Consider the following 22,852-nt stretch of genomic DNA (forward strand, 5'->3'; position numbering starts at 1 on the left):
CTGGTCGTATGGCAGAACTTTTCATCAGTAGGAATCTATATTCAGTATGTTGTTCACGAGAATGTTCCCACTGAACTGGAGCTTTGAAATCCATCCTTGTCCTGGGAAGCATTCATGCCACCACCTGGTTCCTTTCTTCAGACAGGACTCCTTTCACTAATTTCCACTTGCACTAAATGCATCAAAGGACAAAATGAAGGCCTGTGGCTATGCAAAATGTACATGTCTCTTTTTTCTAAATCCATTAGCTTACTTTTCACCTTTATTTTTTGAATGAAAACAGCCTAATTTGTATTTAAAGTGCAGTTTTGCCCTTTCCGCTTCAAGACAAGAAGCTTTCTGAGAGATTCAAAGTAAGCTGCTGCTAAGCATTTTACCTGCAATTAGAAGGCCCTACAAATTAGTGTTTTGTCTGGCTTCTAATTTGTTACATGAGAAAACCTTTATGGTTTACTGCTCAGATCCAAAGTTTATGTAATTTTATTCTCAGACTTTGTCATACTGACAAAGCCGAACTTTCCTAAAATTCAATAGATGTGGATGCTGCAGAGTTTGTGTGTGATGTGGAATACCATTAAAACTTGATTGCTGCTGCACAGCAGCTCTAAATCTGTCAAGACATCTGTCTGATGGTTCAGGCTGCTTCAAAGATGCAATTGCTCATTACTTAATCTATGATAAATGTGGTGATGAAAAGGTGTCTAGATTTGGTGCAACATTTTAGCCTTTCATTTGCCTGTGTATATAAATATATAACCTATCAATGCAAATAAAAGTATAAGCATATGTTACAGTGGTTTTAATATCTAAGAAATACAGTCTAGTGGTTATGGTTGTGTTTATCAATGAAAATCAATGAAAAATGTGGACAAAGGCGTCTGTTGTGATTGACAGGGCTTGATCTCATGCCTTTGGTTTTGAAAATCTTCTGTGACCAAAGGACCAAACATAGAACCTTGTGGAACTCCACAAGGTGGAGTTTACAAATTATATGGCGTTTAGAGTTTTAAATCTGTATGCTCATAAAAATCTCATACACCTATATTGAAGTAATAGTAATAGCTATTTTATTATTGAAAATATCGGAAAATCCAGGTATCACATGTGTTTCGTTAACAGATGTGCGTGCTGCAGTTTGTGTGTTGTGAGTTATTTATAAAGAAAAAAAAAAAAACCCACACACACACACACACACACACACACACATATATATATATATAGGAATCATGTGTGTAGTGTGTTGGACAGCTCATCAAATCTAGGACATAATAAACATCTTACTTTCTGCAATGATACTAAGACAGAGTGGTTGTCTAGTTATGAATACATGTATTAAATGGCCTATTTCCTTGTGGGATTATACTATGGGCTGTTGCATCCCTGAGGGAGATTTGAGAAACGATGATGATGATTATGAACTTTTATCATTATTGATCTTTTTAAAAGCGTCTTATTTGCCAGGGCTGCATTTTCTTGATCTTAATAAATTATTTTGGCTGCAATCCTAGGGATGTAAAAAGGGACATTAGTTTTGAATAAATGTCACATCTTGTTTTAAACTTTTTTTTATCCATGAATGCAATGCATCACATTATTTATTTTATATCGACAGGAATGGAGATAGTTTTGTTGATCCCTTCATTTGCATATTCTTCCGAGACCTTCAGCCAGCTTTAGAAAGGAGCAGTGCATCTGTGACCATCAGTCATGTAGTGTGACACCCCAGTGACTCAGCCACAGCACTCTGAGGAGCAGCTGCATCTTTCAAACTGCTGCGTTGCGTGTAGCAAGTCATCACCTCCAGTTCTCACGAAAGCACACTCAAGCCATTTTGTCCAGAGCCGATTTTGGGCATTTTTCTTTTTTATGCTATAAAAAGAGGGTACACACCACACAAAAAGAGCATTCTCTTTATAAATATGCCTCATTCGCCTCCTAATGACCTTTTTGAATTTTGTGGTCTGATTAGAATTGCAGAAATAAATACATCTCACTGGGAATTTTATAATATGCAACAATGTTGTCTTGGGGCTAATATTATTAGTCTGATTTTTCAGCTGACATTGAGTTGGATCTGCAGGTGATTTTTCATTCTTTGAATAAATTATGCTAGAATAAAATATATGCATGCAAATTATGGGTGGCAGTCATGGTGTGTAGTTCAGCCTTCATAAACCATACAAAAGGCCTGCTTTTTGCTCCACTGAAAAGAGACAGAAATCCTTGGACAAAGACTGACCTAGTAAAAGCTTTTCATTTTCGACACCGAGTCAATCATCACTGTGAGGTTTTCAGTTCCTTTTTCCTTGTACATGTACATGCATAAGTATTCCTCACTGAACAGAAGCTGAGGAGGTGAAGATGAAACTGTACATTTACATTTACAGCATTTATTAGACGCTCTTATCCAGAGCGACTTACAATCAGTACTGTACCTACAGTAATGTGCAATGACAAAGTCCTCTGAAGGCCAAGTCCATTCATCTGTGGTAACCTGTGGCTAACACCCTCACCTTGTAGTCACAGGACCACAAAGTCCCAGGTTCAAACCCCATCTACTACCACCGTGTACCTGTGCAAAACACTTAACCCTGAGTGTCTCCAGGGGGTTGCAAGGAGTAAATATCGGTCAAAAACACATTTATAGTATCTGTTTGTTCCAGGTTTGAATTGTTTGTATATAAAATGGGATAAACGGGATTTCCACTATTTTAGTTATTAATTAGTTGTCTCGCTACTGTTAAAACTGTTAATGCTCAAACAAAATGGAATATAATATAATATCATATAATATAACCATAATTAGAAACTAAAATGTAGTATCAATTTCAATACCAATAATAACTTTGCATCTGCCCATTCTTGGAAATTGCCGCCTCCCCCATTTACATAAGAGGCACGCTTTAATTCTGTAATTCTGCAGCGCCAAGCTTGCTAGAACATGTAAGAAGAAAGAACAGAGTCTGGACGTATTTTGGATATCAACCAGTGGAATGTGGAAAACGGGGCAGTGGCGGTCAAGCGGCTAAAAGAGCGGCCCCGTAATCAGAATGTGCCGCTGAGGTCCCCTTGATGAAGGTGCCGTCCCCACACACTGGGGCGCCTTTCATGGTGATGGGTTAAAAGCAGAGGACGCGCTTTACCGTGTCACCGTGTGCTGCAGTTTCACAATCACTTCTTTTTTTATTTTTATGTGGACAAGGCCATTTGGAATAAAGTGCTTCAAAGTTGTCGCTAACAAAGCGAGCAGCATGACAAATTTAGCAAAGCATTTGAAACAACGGCACTCCGAATTATACACAGAGCTTCGAGAGGCTAGTAAAGTTGATGTTCAAACATTATATGAATATTTTAATTGCCACTGTCAGGCCAAACTGTTGAAGCAAGTTAACCATAAGAATGGCTTTGTAGTTTATTCGTTTGACTTGTTCAATTCGAAAAATATTCATTATTTAACACAAATATATTTATTTATTAACAAATAGTGATTTAAAATTAAAAAGTTCCTGTACTCCTAGTGTCAGTATCAAGTTTCAGTACCATGACAAGCCTAATCCTAACAAATGGTCTACTTTGTTACGGTTTGCTATGCAGAAAAGGCCATATATCAATATTTTCCACACCGATCCGCACAGCAGCAGAGTGGAATTGTGTTTTTTAGCCCAACACATTTGGATGGAAAAAAGCTCTGGGCCAAGGACCATGTGAGCTGTTATCAGCGTTCGGGTCCAAAGCCGGCATGGTATGGGGGCTGTGCCAGTGTCCGTGGCGTGGCTAACTCGACTGTCAGTGAAGGGATAGAGCAGTCACCTCATCCCTGGGTCCACCGGGTGCTAAACATGCCTGTTTACTGCCATGCCGACGAGCCTGGCATGCATTCAGATCCTTTTCCATGCACTGCCTCTAGAGGACAATGCCATCCTAGTGGCAGCACACTCTGTCTTGGTTAACAGGGTAGGACTGCATAAGCAAATGGTGGAGAAACTAGAATGGGCCTGCAGTCCAAGACATGGCAACAAGGAATGCCCAAATGGTGATCTGACTTATACTTCAAACATGAGTAAATGTTCATTTAATATTAATAAATGTTAAGAACGTGGAACAATGAAATAAAATAATGAGGGGTAAATTACTCTTTTCCATGCTTTTGTCTCATTGCATCAAATCTCCAGTGTATGTCCAAATGTGAGCCTCATCTCAAACTGGAAGACAAGTTTTAACCCTTAAACCCCGGGGATCAGCATCACAGACCGCCGCCCTAACAAAATGCTCAGTGACTACGGGCCATCCAGACGGCTGAAGACTGATGGCTTAATGTCGGCTCTTGACATTATCTGGTGGCATAATGAATCGGCCTGGATAGGTTGTTTATTTGAATCTTGGATATTTCTCGCCGCAAATGCGCATGGCTGGCCCACGCTGAGAATTTATTTAAAATGCCGTGCTGGAAAATGAGCCAAGCCACTATGGTGAGCTCAGGGGAGGCTTCATATAACGACCATAAATATTTGAATGTGATCAAAGACGTCCTCAGCCTGTGACAATGCACATATTTTAATAAAATCAAAATGTGGCTAATAACTTTGCAGACCCCCCTGCATGCTTCATTCAAGCCTCGCACCATACAGCCATCGTGAGCACTGTTGTTCGTGTGTTCTCCTGTCGAATTCCGCGAGACCACATGATCACAGGGAGGTCCTTAACAGCCCCGCTCTGTACCCTTTGAAAAATGATCCTTCTGTGTGTGTGTGTGGATAAAGAAAGATTGCTGCATCCCCAGGACACCCCGTGTGTATTGGGAGATCACAGGGGGCTGAGCCACTGAACATCCTGAGTCGTGCTTTAGAGATCGGGTGGAGCCAAACATGGCGGCAGACTAAAGTCAGGTTTAATGTCAGGAAACATGACAATATCCAACATAAATGCAAAAACTTCTCTTATACAGTATATAATAGATTGGTTAGCTTTTAAAAGACTGTCTGTTAATTGCAGATTGTATTTTTTTTAAAAAATAGTGATATGTTTGCATTCTCAAACTCAAATTTTATTTGTCACATACACAGTCATACACGGTATGAAATGCAGTGAAATGCTTTTAGCGACTGCTACAGACCACAGTATTGCAAATGTTGCAAGTATACAATGAACCAATATGCAAATATTGCAAACAGATCCAAATATTACACTTTTACGTCTTTAACATAAAATATGTGTAACAGGTTGGGTGAAGGTGTCCAAATGAGTGAAAGACAATGTATAAGATAAAAAAAGTAAAAAGAGCTGAGATTGTGCAAAGAGAAAAAAAGCACAAAAGATTGTGCAAAGTGATTTTGTGCAAAGAATCCAGAGTGATTCTCAGATGCGTTTTGGACCAGCTAAATAAAGTCTCATACATACATGTAATGATATACTTATGGTGGTCTATTTGTGATGAAATAGTTGGATTCATGAGCAGTTTAAATCTTTAAATAACCTAATATTTTGTTTGCACACCTTCAAGTCAGAGATTTGTTTTCCTGACGCTCATATATCCAAATAGAGTCATAAGGTGAATTTATTGATTGCAAAGGGGAAAGAGATAAATAACCAAACAGTTGTTTTACATTGCCGTTGGCTTTTTGCTATGAATATGATAGGGGAAACATATCGCATCTATCAAGCATTTAGCATCAGTTCCAAAATTTGGTTCACATAAAGGGCCATTGAAAAATTCTTATCCCCACGCATGGCCACATAGCCCTTGAATTCTGTGTTATAGCGTCAAGAGGTGCTTTCACCTGACAATCACTGCACCCCTCGGGCCTTCATGGCTTGTTTCTTTATTAAATATTTTGCTTCATTATCGCAATGCGGGATGGCTCTACTTTTTTAATATTGAGGCTCAGTTTTTTATTTAAAAACCATTTGTCAGCATTTTGCATGGGAAAGGCCTATGACGAACGAGTTCCTCACCTCTTTCACTCGGATGTTGTCATCAGCGATGCCAGTGCCATCAGACAGCCCTCTGTATTCAGTTAACTTCAAAAAGCTAAGCTTCCCCCCCGTTTTAATTCATAATCCTTTGTGCTTGTGAACAACTGTCATAGCTGTTTGACAGTGCAAGTTGCTTGAAATATGGAAATGTGTGTCTCCTGGTGCGCTGTAGACTATGCATGAGTTGTTTGTTTAATACGCGAGTCTTTTGGAGAAAGGAAACCCAGTTTGCAGTGCAGCTGTCGCTCTGTAATAGGAGGTGTACGGGTTTGCCTTGTGGCATGGACGTTCTGTGCATGGCTTGGCCTTTTTGGTAATTATGGATACGTGGATGTGCAGATGGAAAAGGACAGGGTGTAAAAAATGTGACCTAAAAACAACAAATTATTTAACAAAAATACAGAAATCTTGCACAATTTAATTAAAAGCAGTTTATCTACTGTACCCACTGAATTAACTTGATTTTCAGACTTGTTAAATATATTATCATAATGAACTCTGCATCATTGATGCATCAGTGAAATTTGTCCTCTGCATTTAACCATCACCTTTGGCGGCTCGGTATTCGAACCGGCAACCTTCTGAATATGGGGCCACTTCCTTAACCGCTAGGCCACCTAAGGAAACACGAACTCTGATCTAGGTACTCTGGCTAGCAAAATGCTTAAAATGCAAGTCAGTATTTCAAACAGTTGTCAGAAAACAGTTTGGCATATTAGTTGAATGCAGTTTTTTGGTATTCAAAAGGTGAGAAAGTAGCCTTGAAAAGAACAAAAATGATGACATTGGTTGTGCACATGGTCCCAAGATGATTCTAACTATGGGCCCCTCCTTGTTTCTATCTGATCATTTTTGTAAATCCTGACGACACGTTTGATTTGACATTTGCGAACGTGGCCCTAGCTGAGTCTCTATTAAAGCACCTTGAAAACAGGGCCCGCGAGGTGTTATGCAGACAGACATTGGAGCATGAGGAACTCCGCAGGTTCATGAGAGCTCCAGTTCTTTTTCCAATTCTGGTCCCAATTAATTTGCAAGACACATCACCACAGACAGGTGTGCTCGAGTGGACCATGCTGCGGGGTGTCATGTCCTGCAAATTCATGAGAGTCAAGCATCAATGGTCAATTCAACATTGAATGATGTGCCTTTCCTCCAGTTACGTCTGATTAATCAGATGCAGGAAAAGAGAGCATAAGCCATCGCATCAATCAGTCCCCCTGACAGTTTTGCTCCATATGGGAATTGAGCTTGTAAATTATCCCTGGCCTTCCAAGATTGATCCTGAGCAGTTTTGTCCAGCATTACTGCAATATGAACATTTTACAAATCTTCATTTTGCATCTGCTCTGTCTCCACTGTCATTTAAAGGTCTGGCTAAAATTACTGTTAATAGTCTTCACACGATTTTAATCATATATGATTATATGTTTTTCCATGTTTGTCACTCATTTACCTATAGGATGAACCCAGCCATTGAGTTTTGTCAGTGGGTCAGGACTGCAGCTGTGAGGGGTTTACTGTACATGCATGCTGATGTTTTTCCCATTGACCTTAACAAAATGGGTGAAGCGCCACCATTAAAAAAAAAGTCAACTGAGCGACTTGCGACTATATCAATGCGACTATATCATTCGCCCAGAGTTTTTCTCAGCTCGGCTGGGGTTCACCCTTGGTCTTCACGTCATGGTGTTTCTTTGGAAATGCAGGTTGCTGAGGTTGCTGAGGTCATTTTGTGATTGGAAGAGGCAATCTGCTTCTTTCAGAGCCGTTTTAAGGCCTATTTGTGCACTTGAAAAGTAAAAGTGAAGTGATTGTCATTGTGATAAACTGCAGCATGGCACACGGCGAAATGTGTCCTCTGTATTTAACCAGCACCCATGACAGGCGCCCGGGGGAGCAGTGTGTGGGGACAGTATTTTACTCATTGGCACCTTGGCGGACCGGGACAGTGTCATCTAATGTCGGCCTGATCTGAAAAACAATTCAGGCAATTTCACCGTCATGGACAAATGATGTCAGAAAACGATTTTCAGAGTTGTAGGACACACCCATCACCTGCATGGTTTGGTGCCTGAATTAAGCGGCCTTAATTCAGTGCTTGTAATCTTGTCACATTTTACTGATAAGATTTTCTCATGGCTCATCTCGTGAGAAAAGAGTGGATCCTGTTCCCCCGCAGCGCCAAACAGGGCGCTGTGGTGCCTTTTCTTTGCAGTGGTTTCTTATAGATTTGCATGAAGGGGAAAAAAAAAATAAATCAAAAGGAATCTAGTTTTCAGCAAACAGTGACACATCCAGATCCCCACTTTTCTTCAAAACCGCAGTCTGTGACTAAAGACTTGTCTTTGTGACTTGTCCTTAGATGCGTGAGAGACTTCTAGTGTAGGGTCAGCATAAGCCGCTTAGCCTGCATTTATTCATTGCCACTTCAACGCATATTTTCTGACATAAACTGAGCCAGCGATTACAGTGATGCATTGCATGTTTTTTTAATGACCGCGACCTCTCGCATAAACCTCAAATGTTGTCAATTCTTTATCACATAATTTAAATGTTGTTAAATCCACTCATATGTCAGCTCGCTGCTAAAATCTGCAGCGACAAGCTGATGTCCGTAATACTCCGAAAGACAAATATCAGCCACGTATTATTGGCTCTTTTGACCATCTAAAGTTGATCTGACCTTCCTGTATATAAAACAGTATTGATGCACTTATGAAACTGAATCTGGTTATAATCAATAGGAAAGATAATGTAAAATTGATGCAAGATTATTGAGAAATGCTTGGGTATCTGCTAATCTCTAAAGAGTGAAGTGATTGTCACACGTGATACACAGCAGCACAGCACACAGTGCACACAGTGAAATTTGTCCTCTGCATTTAACCCATCACCCTGAGTGAGCAGTGGGCAGCCATGACAGGCGCCCGGGGAGCAGTGTGTGGGGGCGGTGCTTTGCTCAGTGGCACCTCAGTGGCACCTTGGCAGATCGGGATTCGAACCAGCAACCTTCTGATTACGGGGCCGCTTCCTTAACCACTAGGCCACCACTGCCCCTCTATATATCTATATGATCTGTGCTTCTTCTAAGGTCTTTTTTAGACATTAAAAAAAAACAGACATTAAAATAAAAGTGAACCTCTGTCACCTCTCGAGAAGCCGATGCAGTTTCTCATTTCACTCCCGTCTCCCAAGTCCTACTTTTAGGCCTTGCCATTTATATCTGAGGCAGAATCCAATCAGGTTTAGTTGGCTGCCAGTCTTGGCAAAGATACTCTGTCTTATCTCCCCATTGCCTTTGTCATAGTGAACGCTGTTGCAGTTCTATTGCCTGTGCTGCACTTCGATACGAGGGTTCAAACAGTCGATTACTACAGAGTCAGATTTGGAGCTGCTTGAAAAAAGAAACGTTGACCTCTTACCGAGAGTTGCTTTACAGGAATTGTTTGCTTAAAATGGACCCGCGTTAAAAAAAATAGTGATGATATGAATGTTCTGAGTTGTCCTATTGAAGCAGAAGAAATGAGATATTTTCTGATATGGGTGAAAATTGACAGCTGTCATTCTTTCCAGGACTTGAGCGAATGCCACATATGCTGGCCTCAGCAGGCCTCGGGCCTTTTGTTTACATCCCTCATGCATTATTTAGCAGCGCCTTAAACATCGGCGCCAAGCAAGAACACCTAGAACCCGGCTCACTTACATCATCCCCCAGACCTCGGCTGCAGGTTCAATAATTGATCAACGGCTCGAGAGTGACTGATGTGTGGCCAAAACACGGGAGCAAAAGCAACAGGTCTGTTTGCTCCATCTTCACAAAAATGGTGCTGACCCTCTCTGATCTTAAATGCGTGCGTGAATACATGCTAATGAGGCACAGCAAGTCGTCAAAAAAAAAAAAAAAAAAAAAGTGAAATTTAAACTGACCTTGTTGTTAATTTGTCTGATGTTTTCCTCTGGTACGTGGAGCATTGCATAATTTCGGCACCGAATTACGCTCAGCCCTGACTGACGTTGCCATGGCAACCCGAGATTAAAGCGGCCTGCACAGCAACTTCAGTCGTGTGAGGAGGCAGATAAGTTTTAATGCAGCTCTGAGATCAGCCGGTTTTTGAGCATCCGCATTCTTACTAACGCCGATAAAATATTTCATTCCAAGTATGTCAGGTTTTTTGGGTTTAGCATATTATGGGCTACATATTAAACATTGCTGCGATTAAAGGATTCTAGCTGCTCTTTAAACGAACCTTCTTCCACATAATTAAATCATGGAACAGGAAAGGTTTAGAAATCTATAAAGGTTTAGAGATTTATAGAAGTGTGTTTTTTCTCCAATCATTACATTTCAACACCAACGTGAACCTGCAGACGCATTGCATTAGTAAAGCACGCACGCTGTGTGTAGTTCCCTCGGATTCCAGGGTAATAAAGACGCAACGCGCCCATCGGAAGCACCGCAGGCTCCTTCTGCTCTCTCGGAATAGCCGTGCGGCGTGGAGGCCGGCGCTCGCGTAACGGCAGAGTGATGTGGACAGCTCAGATGACTCCAGACCGGCGTGCGGGCATGTTAGAGTCACAAGTGCCTCGGAGACGGACGTTGGGTTGTGGCGTAGGCGTGGGCTTGTGGAGTAAGCGTGTGTTGCAGTGCACCTTTGCGTTACTGTTCGTGCCAGCTTGAATCATCTTGCCTCATATTACACTCTGACAACTGGGACGTGGCCATGAGTTTTTGTCTTCCTGTAAATGTAAATGCCATCTTATAACCTGCACACTGTAAACCCGACCTGCGTTTAATAAAGCTTCCTACGTTCAAACGAGGTAAATAAAATGTAGCTAAAAGACACCCATTACCAGACGCCCTTATCCAGAGCGACTTACAATCAGTAGTTACAGGGACAGTCCCCCCCCTGGAGCAACTTAGGGTTATGTGTCCTGCTCAGGGACACAGTGGTAGTAAGTGGGGTTTGAACCTGGGTCTTCTGGTTCATAGGCTACTACCACCCCATAGCACAGTTGAATCACTCAGTACGGATTTTTATAGAAACATTTATGCATTATTGTGCATAAGTCTCGTTTGCACCAGTACAAACCAGAGAAAAGAAGCGTTATCAGAATCAGCGTTAAGCTAAACTGCAAAATGCTTGAAAATGTCCAGATGCTGATTCAAATAAACTGTTTGGATTCTTTTATCCTGCGGTTCTCTGTGCAGTAATACAATATTCTTCTCCATCTGTACAATTTGGCTTAGTTTAGTTTTTTTTATAGATCATGTCTAAATAAAAACATTTAATGATGTTATTGTCACATTATTATTATTATTTTAATAAGTATTTAACACTTTTAGAAATTCCCTTCCTCAACAATTAAAAAAAGGTACCGATGGGCAGATCACATCACAGATCTCAAATACCGAACTGCCAATCTGTCACTGAGGTCCCCGTGATCACTGGGTCCCCGTGAAGTGATTATCATTGTGATACACAGCACAGCACGATGATGCAACGAAACGTGTCCTCTGTATTTAACCATCACCCTTGGTGAGCAGTGGGCAGCCATGACAGGCGCATGTCTGGGGACGGTATTTTGCTCAGTGGCACCGTGGCGGACCGGGATTCCTTAACTTCTAGGCCAGCGCTGCACATCTGCCCAGTGTGCATCTAACAATAATTTAGCAATAATAAACTAATACATCAAGGGTTGGAGGGCTTTAAGGGCTCCTGAACGTTGGATAATTTTGATGCTTCTGAAAAAAGCTCTTCTATAAATTCTTCACAGTTCTTCTCCTCTTGGTTTTCTGTGGGTGTAGTAATAAAAAAATCATGATGTAGCAATGAACAGAAGATGGTGTTCTGAGCCATGAATGAAGTGCACTTTTTTTTTTTTCATCAATATTGGCAACATTATTCAGCACTAGACAGTAATTTTGAGTGGCTTGAGCCTGTAGCAAAGTTTCAGGGGTACACTTAGCAACCAGTTAGTCATTTCTCCACCTAAACCACACAGTAAAGCGTCTTTTCAAGCTCCTGTGTATTGACATTCTAATTCATCTTTCCTGTGAAGGACTTTTTCTCATGCCCAGTTTATCTCCAGGCAGATTTTAACATCTGACAGCATCCGAGCCGCCTCGGAATAAATCTTTTAAACTACTGATTGGGTTCACCTCGGTCCAGGTTCACAGGCGCATCGGGGTCAGCGCGCCTGCCGAGGTGAGCGAGGAGATGATGCCGCTCAGAGTACTTTTGGACTGTGGAGAGGCGCGTTTTTCTTAAAGCGATAGCTCATTTTGAGGCGGTGGGCATCGGGGCAGGATAACCGTAAATGTAAAACTCGCCATGGCGTGTTAAAATGCAACTTCTCAAGGGTTAGTATTTAAAAATGCTTCATTTCAGAATTTTTTTCAGGCAATCAGACACAACCAGAGGACAATATTTTAGACACACACACACAGGGCCATTTTGTGTGCACATCATCCGAACAAACAGTTAACCATGGCAAACATTAGCCTTAATATTTAGTTGTATGTAATAGTCATACCATTGATTTCTTGGCTATTTATGTCCAGGAAGTGCTCACTGACGGTTATGGCAACGTTCAGTGGCCTATGAAAAGTGTCAGCAATGCGCTTATTGAGCCGTCAGACGCTGAACGCTCAAGTCGGTGGTGTTCAATACGGTATTGGGAACTCCCATGGACTAATGAATGCCAGCGGCAGTAATGAAGATGCCACCGTTGTGCTGAAACCGTTGCGCCAGCTGGTGGTCTTTCCGACTGGTGCTTACTTTTGAAAATAATGTCTGGAATGTCTTGGGATTTATCAAGTGAGTAATATTTCATGTGATTCACGTGTATGAATAAGCGCTAACGTTTATTCATCATTGCTGTTGGCGTGTTGTATAGTTCTCTCGGCTAGAATATTAATTTTATCCCACATCTTTGCATGCAGAAACATTTCCAATTTGTAGCGTGGTTTCTAACCGGCACCAATTATTTAAGTCCTGAGAATTGTCTTGTTGTTGATGATCGAGGAGGGTTCAGTATCTCAGTCTTATATATTGCCTTTTCCTCCAGGTTGTATTTAGCTTGCAAATGTGGTAAACCACGCTTGATGAATAAATGCTGGGATGATCTTTGGGGGGAAAAGGTTATAACAAGCCATAAATGCCAAGCAGGCCTTTAAATGCCATTTTAAAGCAGCCTGAAGTGGGATGAAATGACAACTCTTGCAGATGGCTGAGACTTGAAGCCCATGCAGATCCAGCCTCATCTGGTTGCAGCCTGGGTATCGTGTAGGCATGTTCTGTGTGCTCATTGAACTTCGACAATGTGGAGCGATGGCTCATTCCATCTGTGTCCATCTTTTTTTTTTTAATTTGTAATCTGGCGGCTCAAGTACTTAACAAATCTATGTGTCATTTGCAAAATGCAGCAGCAAACCATAACCAAGTTGCAATTTTTTAAAAAATACATTTTTCTCTCGTCTGTCTGCTAGAGACGAGCCCGCTTTTTAAAAAAAAAAAGTGCTGCCCTCATTAACCTTTTCCACACATCATTGATTGCTAATGTGATTGTTGGAGCTCGGTGAAAAGCCGAACGTCTGTTTGAAGGTGAACTGACTGACACTTCATTAAAACGCTGCTGAATGGCTTTGAAGACCACAAATATAACAGATTTATTAGTCCACCCGAGCTGATCATGATAAGACAATTCCCTATTAATCATATGTAGCACCCGGCTTACTGATGAGTCACTTTATTGGCTACCGCGGCATCGTGGGATCTGATACTGATCACTTTAACTGTATCATGCATGCACTAATGAATCACTAATGCTTTTTCTGGTAAATTAATCAGGTGTTAATAAGTATGCTTCATTGGGAAGCCAGATAAAAAAAAAATGGCAAAGCTAGGGTAAATCAGGCATTTTGCAAAAATGAATGTGTCTTGAGTGCATGAACATTATCGTCCACATCTGCATTTGACCATGTGACATAATTTTTTTTTTTATATTGCAGTATTGTCTAATTTTACATGTAGCTGTATTTTAAATGTTGTCTAAATTGTAGTCTGAACACAAATTTCTTAATTCTTAATATGTATCTCTTTTACATGTATTCCATTGAATCCCAACCCTGGTGATATCCAAAGTTTTGTTGAAACATTGAGAGACTCTTCTGAAAAAACCCAAACAAGAGAATTATTATTGAAACCATGAAAAATATATGGAGCCAGTGTAATAAAAAAAAAAAGAAGCTCATGTTGCACACCATGCTCATGTTGCAAATCATGTTGCACACCAACAGAATTCAATGATCAGGCAGTAAAAAAGCCCACTCACACCAAATTTAACAATGCAAGCTGCCAAGGATCATTTCAAATCTGCTGCCGGGCCAAAGGGTTGAAGTTTGGATGCCGTCTGTCTTACTACAACAACATTAGGCTGAAATTATTCATCAAACCGGCACGGCAGAGTTGTACCACGAAGAGAAGGTTGTTATTCATATCCATGTACCATGTTTCACATTTAATTACTGCTGTGCCTCGACAATTCAGATTCTTTCATATTCCAACATGTTCTGTATTATCACGGGTGTGATTTCTGGCCTTGATATGTCATCCGGTTTCTGATTAATGGGTTCACATAAGATGGTGCTGGTGGCCTAGACCTTCTGAGGTTTATCTGAACTCTGCGTTGCTTCTGAGCCTTACGTCATAAAAGTAAAATAATGGATGTTGTTATTAGGATACAAAGAGCATCATTCCCTGACAGCAATTCCCATTACATTGGCCTCGTGAATTTAGATTACATTCAGAGCATATCAGCAAATTCAACTGCAAAAATGCAATCATGTGCAAAGAGATGGATTTTTGCTTCAGTCTGATGGGCTCTGAACACGATCCAACATACCCTCATAGTTCCAAGTAGAACTTGGTAATTGCCGGTTGTTTGGAATTTTGTGTGTTAAAGCATGCAGAACACATTTTTTTATACAGTGGGTCCAGGGGACTACAGCTAAGACCCAGCGTTCGAGATTAATATAAAATCTTGACACAGAAACAAGTCATATGATGACAGAAATGCCAAGTGCCAGCAGCAAGACCATCAAGTGCTGCTTTATCTCATTATGATGTTGGATTGGTGACAGACAAGACTTAATTCAGCAGACAAATTGCCCCTGGATGGAAACTGTGGAACCTGCTGGTCCTTCGATGTCACCGTAGCTGGCAAGATGACGGCTCATGATTTTATGGGCTGTAGGGCGGCACTTATCCATATAGATAGCTGCACTTGAAAGGTGTTTAGTGTCACTGATTCTGTCAGTGTTGGCCACAGGTTTGAGTTTGCTCAACCATTACTCACAGCTCTGGAAGATCAAGGTGAGAAGGTTCGGGGATGATGGGTGGAATTCCAAAAAAAAACATTCAAGTTTTGAATTCAAGTTTTTGAGATGCATTAGTTTATGTGAAGAGTGAATAAAACGTCAGCTGTAATACATGAAGCAGCGGTTTAAAGTAATATTGCTATTCTACACGAAATATTTTGGCCTGGGTGCCATCCTTCTGCTTTTTAATAAGATAATTCATGGTCCCCTTCCAGCCCCTGTCATAACCTTACACTTTACATGATCTAATTGGTATCCGTGCATTCTGACAGATGGCAGGGCAGAGCTCCGCGGGTTGTGGGGGACGCGATCTCCCTGCCCTCGCGACAGTGGCGATGGCCATTAGCGAGCTCAGAGGCAGCGCACCGATCCGCACCTTGTGATGAGAACACGGAATACTGATCACAGGCAATCACTGCAGCGTCATGAACTTCATAGCGACGCGAAAGTAGAAAATTCTCTGTGCAGGGATTAACCAACCAATGAACTTCATAGAAAATGTAAATTCAAATACATTAAACATTTGGGAATGAGTAATTATCGGTTAAGATGGTACAAATTATATACACAGATAATGCTGTATGTATGTACAGTACAGGCCAAAAGTTTGGACGCACCTTCTCCTTCGACGGGTTTTCTTTATTTTTATGACCATTTATGTTGGTAGATTCTCACTGAAGGCATCAAAACTATGAATGAATACATGTGGAGTTCTGTACTTAACAAAAAGTGGAGACCTGACCTCCACAGTCACCAGACCTGAACCCAATCCAGATGGTTTGGGGTGAGCTGGACCCCAACAAGTGCTAAACACCTCTGGGAACTCCTTCAAGACTGTTGCAGAAGCATTTCAGGTGACGACCTCTTGAAGCTCATCGAGAGAATGCCAAGAGTGTGTAAAGCAGTAATCAGAGCAAAGAAACTAGAATATAAAACATGTTTTCACTTATTTCACCTTTTTTTGTTAAGTACAGAACTCCACATGTGTTCATTCATAGTTTTAATGCCTTCAGTCAGAATCTACCAACGTAAATGGTCATGAAGATAAAGAAAATATGTTGAATGAGAACTTTTGGCCTGTACTGTGTGTTTAATGCAAGCAGCAGATGTGTCCGTTTTTTCCGAATATAAGAATGAAACACTCCACCCCACTTCATTAGAGTGTTTCTCTGTGGCTCACCACCACGCTGTCGCAACTGGCCAATTACCCAGTTTATTAAGTCCAAGGGTAAACAGCATGGTTCCTGCAGCTTCCCCACAACGTTACAGGTGTCCCACTGGCCGCAGGAGTCGAGCAAGTGATAATGAGGGGTTTATCGCCAGCATTTTTCCACACTTTAAACCCATTTGCCACTAGCATGGGAGTATTTCTAGATGTCGATAGTAGTTGCTGGAAGCAGTGTGTTGTTCTGTAATGAGTTTGTTCCACGATATCTCAAAGACGCCTAGAGCAAATGATTCTATTCTGGTGATCAGATGTCAACGTCCCATTCTCACTGATCGCTGTTCCACTTTTGTGCAAAATATTCACTCAACGAAGAACCAATTGAAATGGTTTGACCCAAGGTCAAAGTTTCTAATGATCACGTAAAGATTTCTAGTTTTATTTATTGTTTTATTTAATTGCTAAATTTTTCTCTTTCATGTCTTCTTTGCAGGTCAACCTTGTGGCGGCTTAGTACAAGGTCTCAATGGGACGATCGAGAGTCCAGGCTTTCCACACGGCTATCCAAACTTCGCCAACTGTACCTGGATCATTGTCACTGGGGAGCGAAACAGGATACAACTATCGTTCCATACCTTCGCTCTGGAGGAGGACTTTGACATCGTCTCCATTTATGATGGACAGCCACAACCGGGCAACTTGAAAATGAGGTGAGACACTGCTCTGTTTCCGTGCCTGCTTGTTATGTGAATTAAACCCTTTGTGAGGGTCTCAATTGGACAAAGCAACTCTTTAGATGATTAAAGAGTTCTTTATTTAAAGGTTTAAAAAAAAAACTCATATAGATTGCCGGCCCAAACACTTGCCATGGACCTCAATTCTAACTTTTGAAGAATGCCGGTGGAGCGGTACGGCAGTCCGTCTGGGATCTAGAGCTAGCGAGAGGGAGAGCTGTGACCAAGATGTGCCATAGTTCTGGGTAGAGGTGTGAACCATCACTGGCCTCACTATTCGATTCAATTACGATTATCAATGGCTCGATATCGATGCAGTGCGATGCAGCCCATACATTTTCTTCATGGTCACATGACATTTTCAAATTCAAGAGTTAAGGTCTCGTACACCGGTGTGGATGATTTGATTTGCTACGATGAGCAGAAAACCTTTAAATTCACGCCCTTCTCTGCATGCTTCACCAGAGTTTCCTCCACTTCACTATTCAAACCCGTTACAATGTGAAGCCACAAATGGCAAAAAAAACCCTGGTTCAGACGCATCTGGAGTCCCTGTTGTATCTCTCGTAGAGATACGATAGATACAACAGTAGGGACAGTTCAGACATAGAAGTACCTCACCAGTGAAAAGGGAATGAGGTAAAGGTGGATCAGCTTTATTTGAATAGCTTTGTTAGTGCTTAGTCAATGTAAAAGGAAAGTAGGCCTTGCTCTGCATTTCAAAGGTTGATCTTATTCATTTCTGTTGGTTATGTTGTTGTAGTGAAGAAGTGGAGTGAAATGAAGCAAAACTATTGCAATACTATAAACTATTATCGGTAAAGGAATTTTTCTGTTCAAGTTTACATCTGGCCTCAACATTCTAGCCCCATTGTTGAACCCAACCTTCACCACCTTACACTTTCACACTAGCATTTATATGCTGCTAGCTTCTGTTGCAAGGGGGCAAAGCCGTCAGTTGCACATGTTCACGCTCATCGCCAAGTCTGAACCACGCTGTTACCTCTTGCCACATTTTACTGTTGCGCCTGTGTCCTCCGAGTCCCCTCAACCATGATAAATTTATTAAGTTTATACCTCACTGGGGTCGAGTCTGTGGGTACTCCGATGATGCTTTTATGGCCTTAAAATGCAGCTGTTGTGTTGATTTCATTAAAAAGAAACTTTTTTTTTTGACAGTAAGCTCCTTTGAAATCGTAGGTATTTTGAATTATTGATTTTTAGTTATTTATGGTGATATTTGTCATCATAATAGGGCTGTGCAGAAGGAAAGGACTGGCCTAATTGTGAAGGGATGAAGGACAAAATGGTTATGTATTTTGGGAGCTGCCAAATTGGCTGGGGACAGGCCGTAAGTGAGTTCTGCAGATGTCTAATGTGACATGATCACAGGGCAAGACGCATTTAGAGTGAAGTTACTGAGAATGAATGCACGCGTTCTGACAGATTATTGATCGTCGTAAACAGGCAGAGTGGCAATATGAATTTTGCCTTATTATGTTAAGGGAACGGTTTACACTCTAATACTTGTGAGCTAATTTCACATCATGTTCAGTTAGTCAACAAAACATTTCAGTCATGACAGCTATAAATCTTATAAAGGGTGCTGAACAGTTTCTTTCTCTGGGGGAGAATAGAGGCTATTACTGCATTTTCTTTTATTCTTTTGTAAAGCAACATTTTTCATGCTGACGTTGCAGGTAAAGTATGTTTCATCCCACTAATTTCCTGTTCACAGACTGTTCACAGGAATTTAATGAACTTCCTAGCGCCATTTTCGTTACTTGGCAGGGCCTGCTGGAGTGTTAAAATCCTCGACTTCTCTATTCTCAGAGAGCAAAACCAAAAGGGTGCAGCCATTATGAGGAAGGATTAGGCCCTTTACACAAAATATCACAAAATTTAATCAAGTAATTAAGTCATCTTCACGTTGTCTTCATCATCTTCCATAAAAGGAGGGATTATCCGTCTCCTCCCTCCCTCTTTTTTTCTCATGTTAATGTGATCTGCTATATGTACTGTTCTTATTAACTCTTGATACATGTCATCGTCAATTAATTACTCTGGTGCTGTAAGACCCCTGAGCAAATCTCTAAATGCCATTACCTCAGATATGAAACGTGGATCTTTATTTGGTGCTTGAAACACTGTCATTCACTGCTTTAGTCATTCATCGCCCCTGATCTGTCGTAAGTATGCTCCAAAGCGGAGAAGAATACATAGACCAGCATACAGCATGCTGATATTTGACTTGTTACACTGAGACAGGCACAAAGCAGTAATTTCTCAGACAGGGTACATTATATATATTAACACACTCGTCTATGGACCAGAAGACCCAGGTTCAAATCCCACTTACTACCATCGTGTCCCTGAGCAAGACACTTAACCCTGAGTGTCTCCGGGGGGGGACTGTCCCTGTAACTACTGATTGTAAGTCGCTCTGGATAAGGGCGTCCGGTATTTGCTCAAGATTTTTAAGAAAACAGCATACATGCTGCCACATTAATGTGGAACTTCTGCACCTTCTTCCCGCTTGGATCCCAAGGTGTGACACAGACAGTCATTCAAACTATGCAATGCTAAATACACACTGAATAGCATAGATTCAATCAGCAAATATGTTGATGATATTTATGGACATTAATCTAAGATGGAGATGGAGCTGTGTGTAGAACGTGGAAACTGGTGCAGAGCACACGCTGCCAGTTAGGATCACAGCTGGCTGCTGTCTCCGCCTGACATGCGCCGGTGAAAAGTGTGAACATTTCAGATTTTGGGGGGAGGGAAAGAAACAAAAAAAAAAAACATCACCCCTTCACTCAGAGCCGGTGCCTGCCAACCACAAGGTGTCAGTGGAGACTAAACCTACACCTATTGGAGCTAATGACATGCACGCATCATACATGCATAGCAGACTAGCCTACATTCAGAGCGAAAATAGGCCATGTGCAGATAATCAGTGACTTGAACAAATCCAGCACTTTGGTCAGAGATTCAAGCTAGCTGAACTAAGAAAGCGGCGGCAGAGCATGGAAGGGCGCCTCACCGTGTCCGTCGTCTTGTTGCATTCAGATAATTCTATAAGCTGCTTTATGCATGGCTCAAGGATGGCATCCGAAGTTTTTACAAATTCTGCGGCGTGCCAAGTTACTGGGGACAAAAAAAAGGGGACGATGCTGTACCCTGGATCCGTAGGTGAGCAGGTGCTGAGGCAAGGGGCAGGAATTCATATGCATGGCGCTGCCCAGCACAGTAATGAAAAACATGTGGAATGGACCATTTCTCATCAAACCACAGGTGTTGCGCCAATACTTCAGAGCATTTGGCACTGGATATGAGTAAAGGTGGCCAAAGGAGGCGTTCAAAGTGAACTTGCGAGGACAAAGTTCTCCAGAGAGAAACAACAAAAGAACATGCACACAATGGAATCACAATATTATGGTGATTAATGGTCGTTCTGCACTGAACGTCCATGAGAGTGTGCTCAAATGTGTCTTGTAGATCTTGTTTGGGACGAAATGCAGAGGTTCTTTATCATTATATTTATCATTGTATTTTTTTCCCCAATGGAACATTAATTTAATTGAATTAACGGAGGAAAGGCTTTTGCCTGAACAGGGTCCATGGAAGATCCAGGGTGTGTTTTAACATTCAGCTCAAACGTGGATGTCACAGAGGGACGAATATTTCTAATCAGTGTACCTTCAATATGGCAAGGTGATAACCTGTGGACGTTTAATAGACCATTAGTTTGGTCTAACAGGAGCTGGTTCATTGAGCTCTATCTCGTGAATGACTGATTCCAGCCTCATCTAGCAAAGTTGTGCCAAACCCAAGGGGAGGAAAAAGTAGTTAATTAGGAAAGTAGCGCAATTAAAGGTTCATTAATCCAGTTAAGTTAAGAGTTAAATTCATAGAGACAGCGTTTCCCCCGAGGAAGAGCAGAAGAAATTCTCATTTCTGATGCTGTTGTGTTGTTGGGGACCAGAATTTGCATGGAAGGTTTTTTTTGCATATTAACATGTTGTAAGGGTAGAGTGAGTTCCGTCTGGTTTCGTGTGGGTCGATGTACTGTGACAGCTGACTGACCTTATCTCCTTGACATGCCACATTGCGGTGACAACTGTCCTGTAGGTGGCCACTAAGCATATGGTTGTTTTGCATTTTTAAACCTTTTATGACAGCATTCTGTAATCCAGACTAACATTTGAACTGTACTTAGTTTCTTCATGGTTTTTTCAGGTTGTAATTAATATGGTACCACAGTCAACTATTTTTTTTAAATATATTTTTTAAAAAATATATTTGTTTTCTGAATCACTGTGTAGTTATGAGCTTTTATGATCTTCATATTTATTTTCATAGTCTTCAGAAGAAAACCTTGTGTTTTACTATGTCAGCATTATTACAAGTAATTCTCTGTACTGTTATTAATTCATTAATATTAGAAATTTATTGGAACTTGAGTGTGTCATGATAACGGGCTGATGGGGGAATGAAGCGCAGAGAAAGGATATATGGGCAATTGGCATTTATGAGTAATAACAAAGGAAAAATGGCACAAGGGCCAAAATTGGCGAAACAACAAAGGAACCAACATAAATGAACCAATTGCCAGAACTGAGAACAACTCCATAGGTTAGTTGTAGTCCACATTAATGCAGCAGCAGCGTCTGTCTGCTGCCAAACAGTTCCTTTAAACAGGGCCCTAACCATAGACGCCTAACCAGCGGCACCGGTCCATGGTTCGAGCCCTGCTGTCAGGCTGAGTGGTGCAGGCTGTGGCCCCAGATTTGGAGTAAATTTCATCCTGACCAACAATAAAACACGATTCAGCAATTAAAAGTAGTCACACATGTAATACATCTATTTTGTAAATTCAGTGTTTGTAATAATGTAATTTCTTATAATAATGGATTTCTAATCACCTACTTCCAGAGGTGAGTAGAGTAGCCAAAGATTTTACTCAAGTATGAATATCATTACTCCAGAATAATAATACTCAAGTACAGGTAAAAAGTATTTATACAAAAGCATCTAGTGGTAAAACTACTCAAGTACTGAGTAACTGTAATATCTAATTTATTTCTTAGTATTCCGACAGAAAAAAATATAAATATGCTAATTTTGGTATTTATTATATTAATAATATTCGTAACTTATTAAAGTACGATTTGTATTTGTACTGTACAAATGATCTTATATTTTGCTAATTATATGTGTTAGCATTGATATATTAACCAAAACAGCTCAACAATGACGCTAATTTCTTCCTCTACGGAATATGTAAGCAGGTCTACTTGGCTTATAACACAATTTATCAAAATCTTTACAAACCCTAAAAGTCTGGGATTGGGAATTTGGTTTTGGCACTGGAGACATTTTTCATTCCGTGTTCGTGCCCTGATGTGTGTGTGGCTGGATGGTGAGATTAAGTCTCTTTGGCTATGTGTTTACATCCAGTAACATACAGCAGGCAGGTACCGTGGAAACTCGAGTGTTTTTCCCTCAACGTGCACTGCGTGAGTCGATATGTATAAAACGCCATGTTTGTGTATGTAATCATCTAATGCAGCCTGCAATGTGCCGAGATTT

General features: G+C 41.0%; 1 protein-coding gene across 1 annotated transcript in view; it reads left to right on the forward strand.

The window, feature by feature from the left end:
• csmd1a (CUB and Sushi multiple domains 1a) overlaps window positions 1-22,852 on the forward strand; it is a 237,581-nt gene that overhangs the window by 48,910 nt on the left and 165,819 nt on the right. The window contains exon 2 of the mRNA XM_028987988.1: window positions 17,014-17,230. Coding sequence (XP_028843821.1) covers window positions 17,014-17,230 — 217 coding nt within the window. The remainder of the gene's footprint in view (window positions 1-17,013; window positions 17,231-22,852) is intronic.

This window comes from Denticeps clupeoides, chromosome 8, assembly GCF_900700375.1.
Source record: "Denticeps clupeoides chromosome 8, fDenClu1.1, whole genome shotgun sequence".
Taxonomy (NCBI): Eukaryota; Metazoa; Chordata; class Actinopteri; order Clupeiformes; family Denticipitidae; genus Denticeps; species Denticeps clupeoides.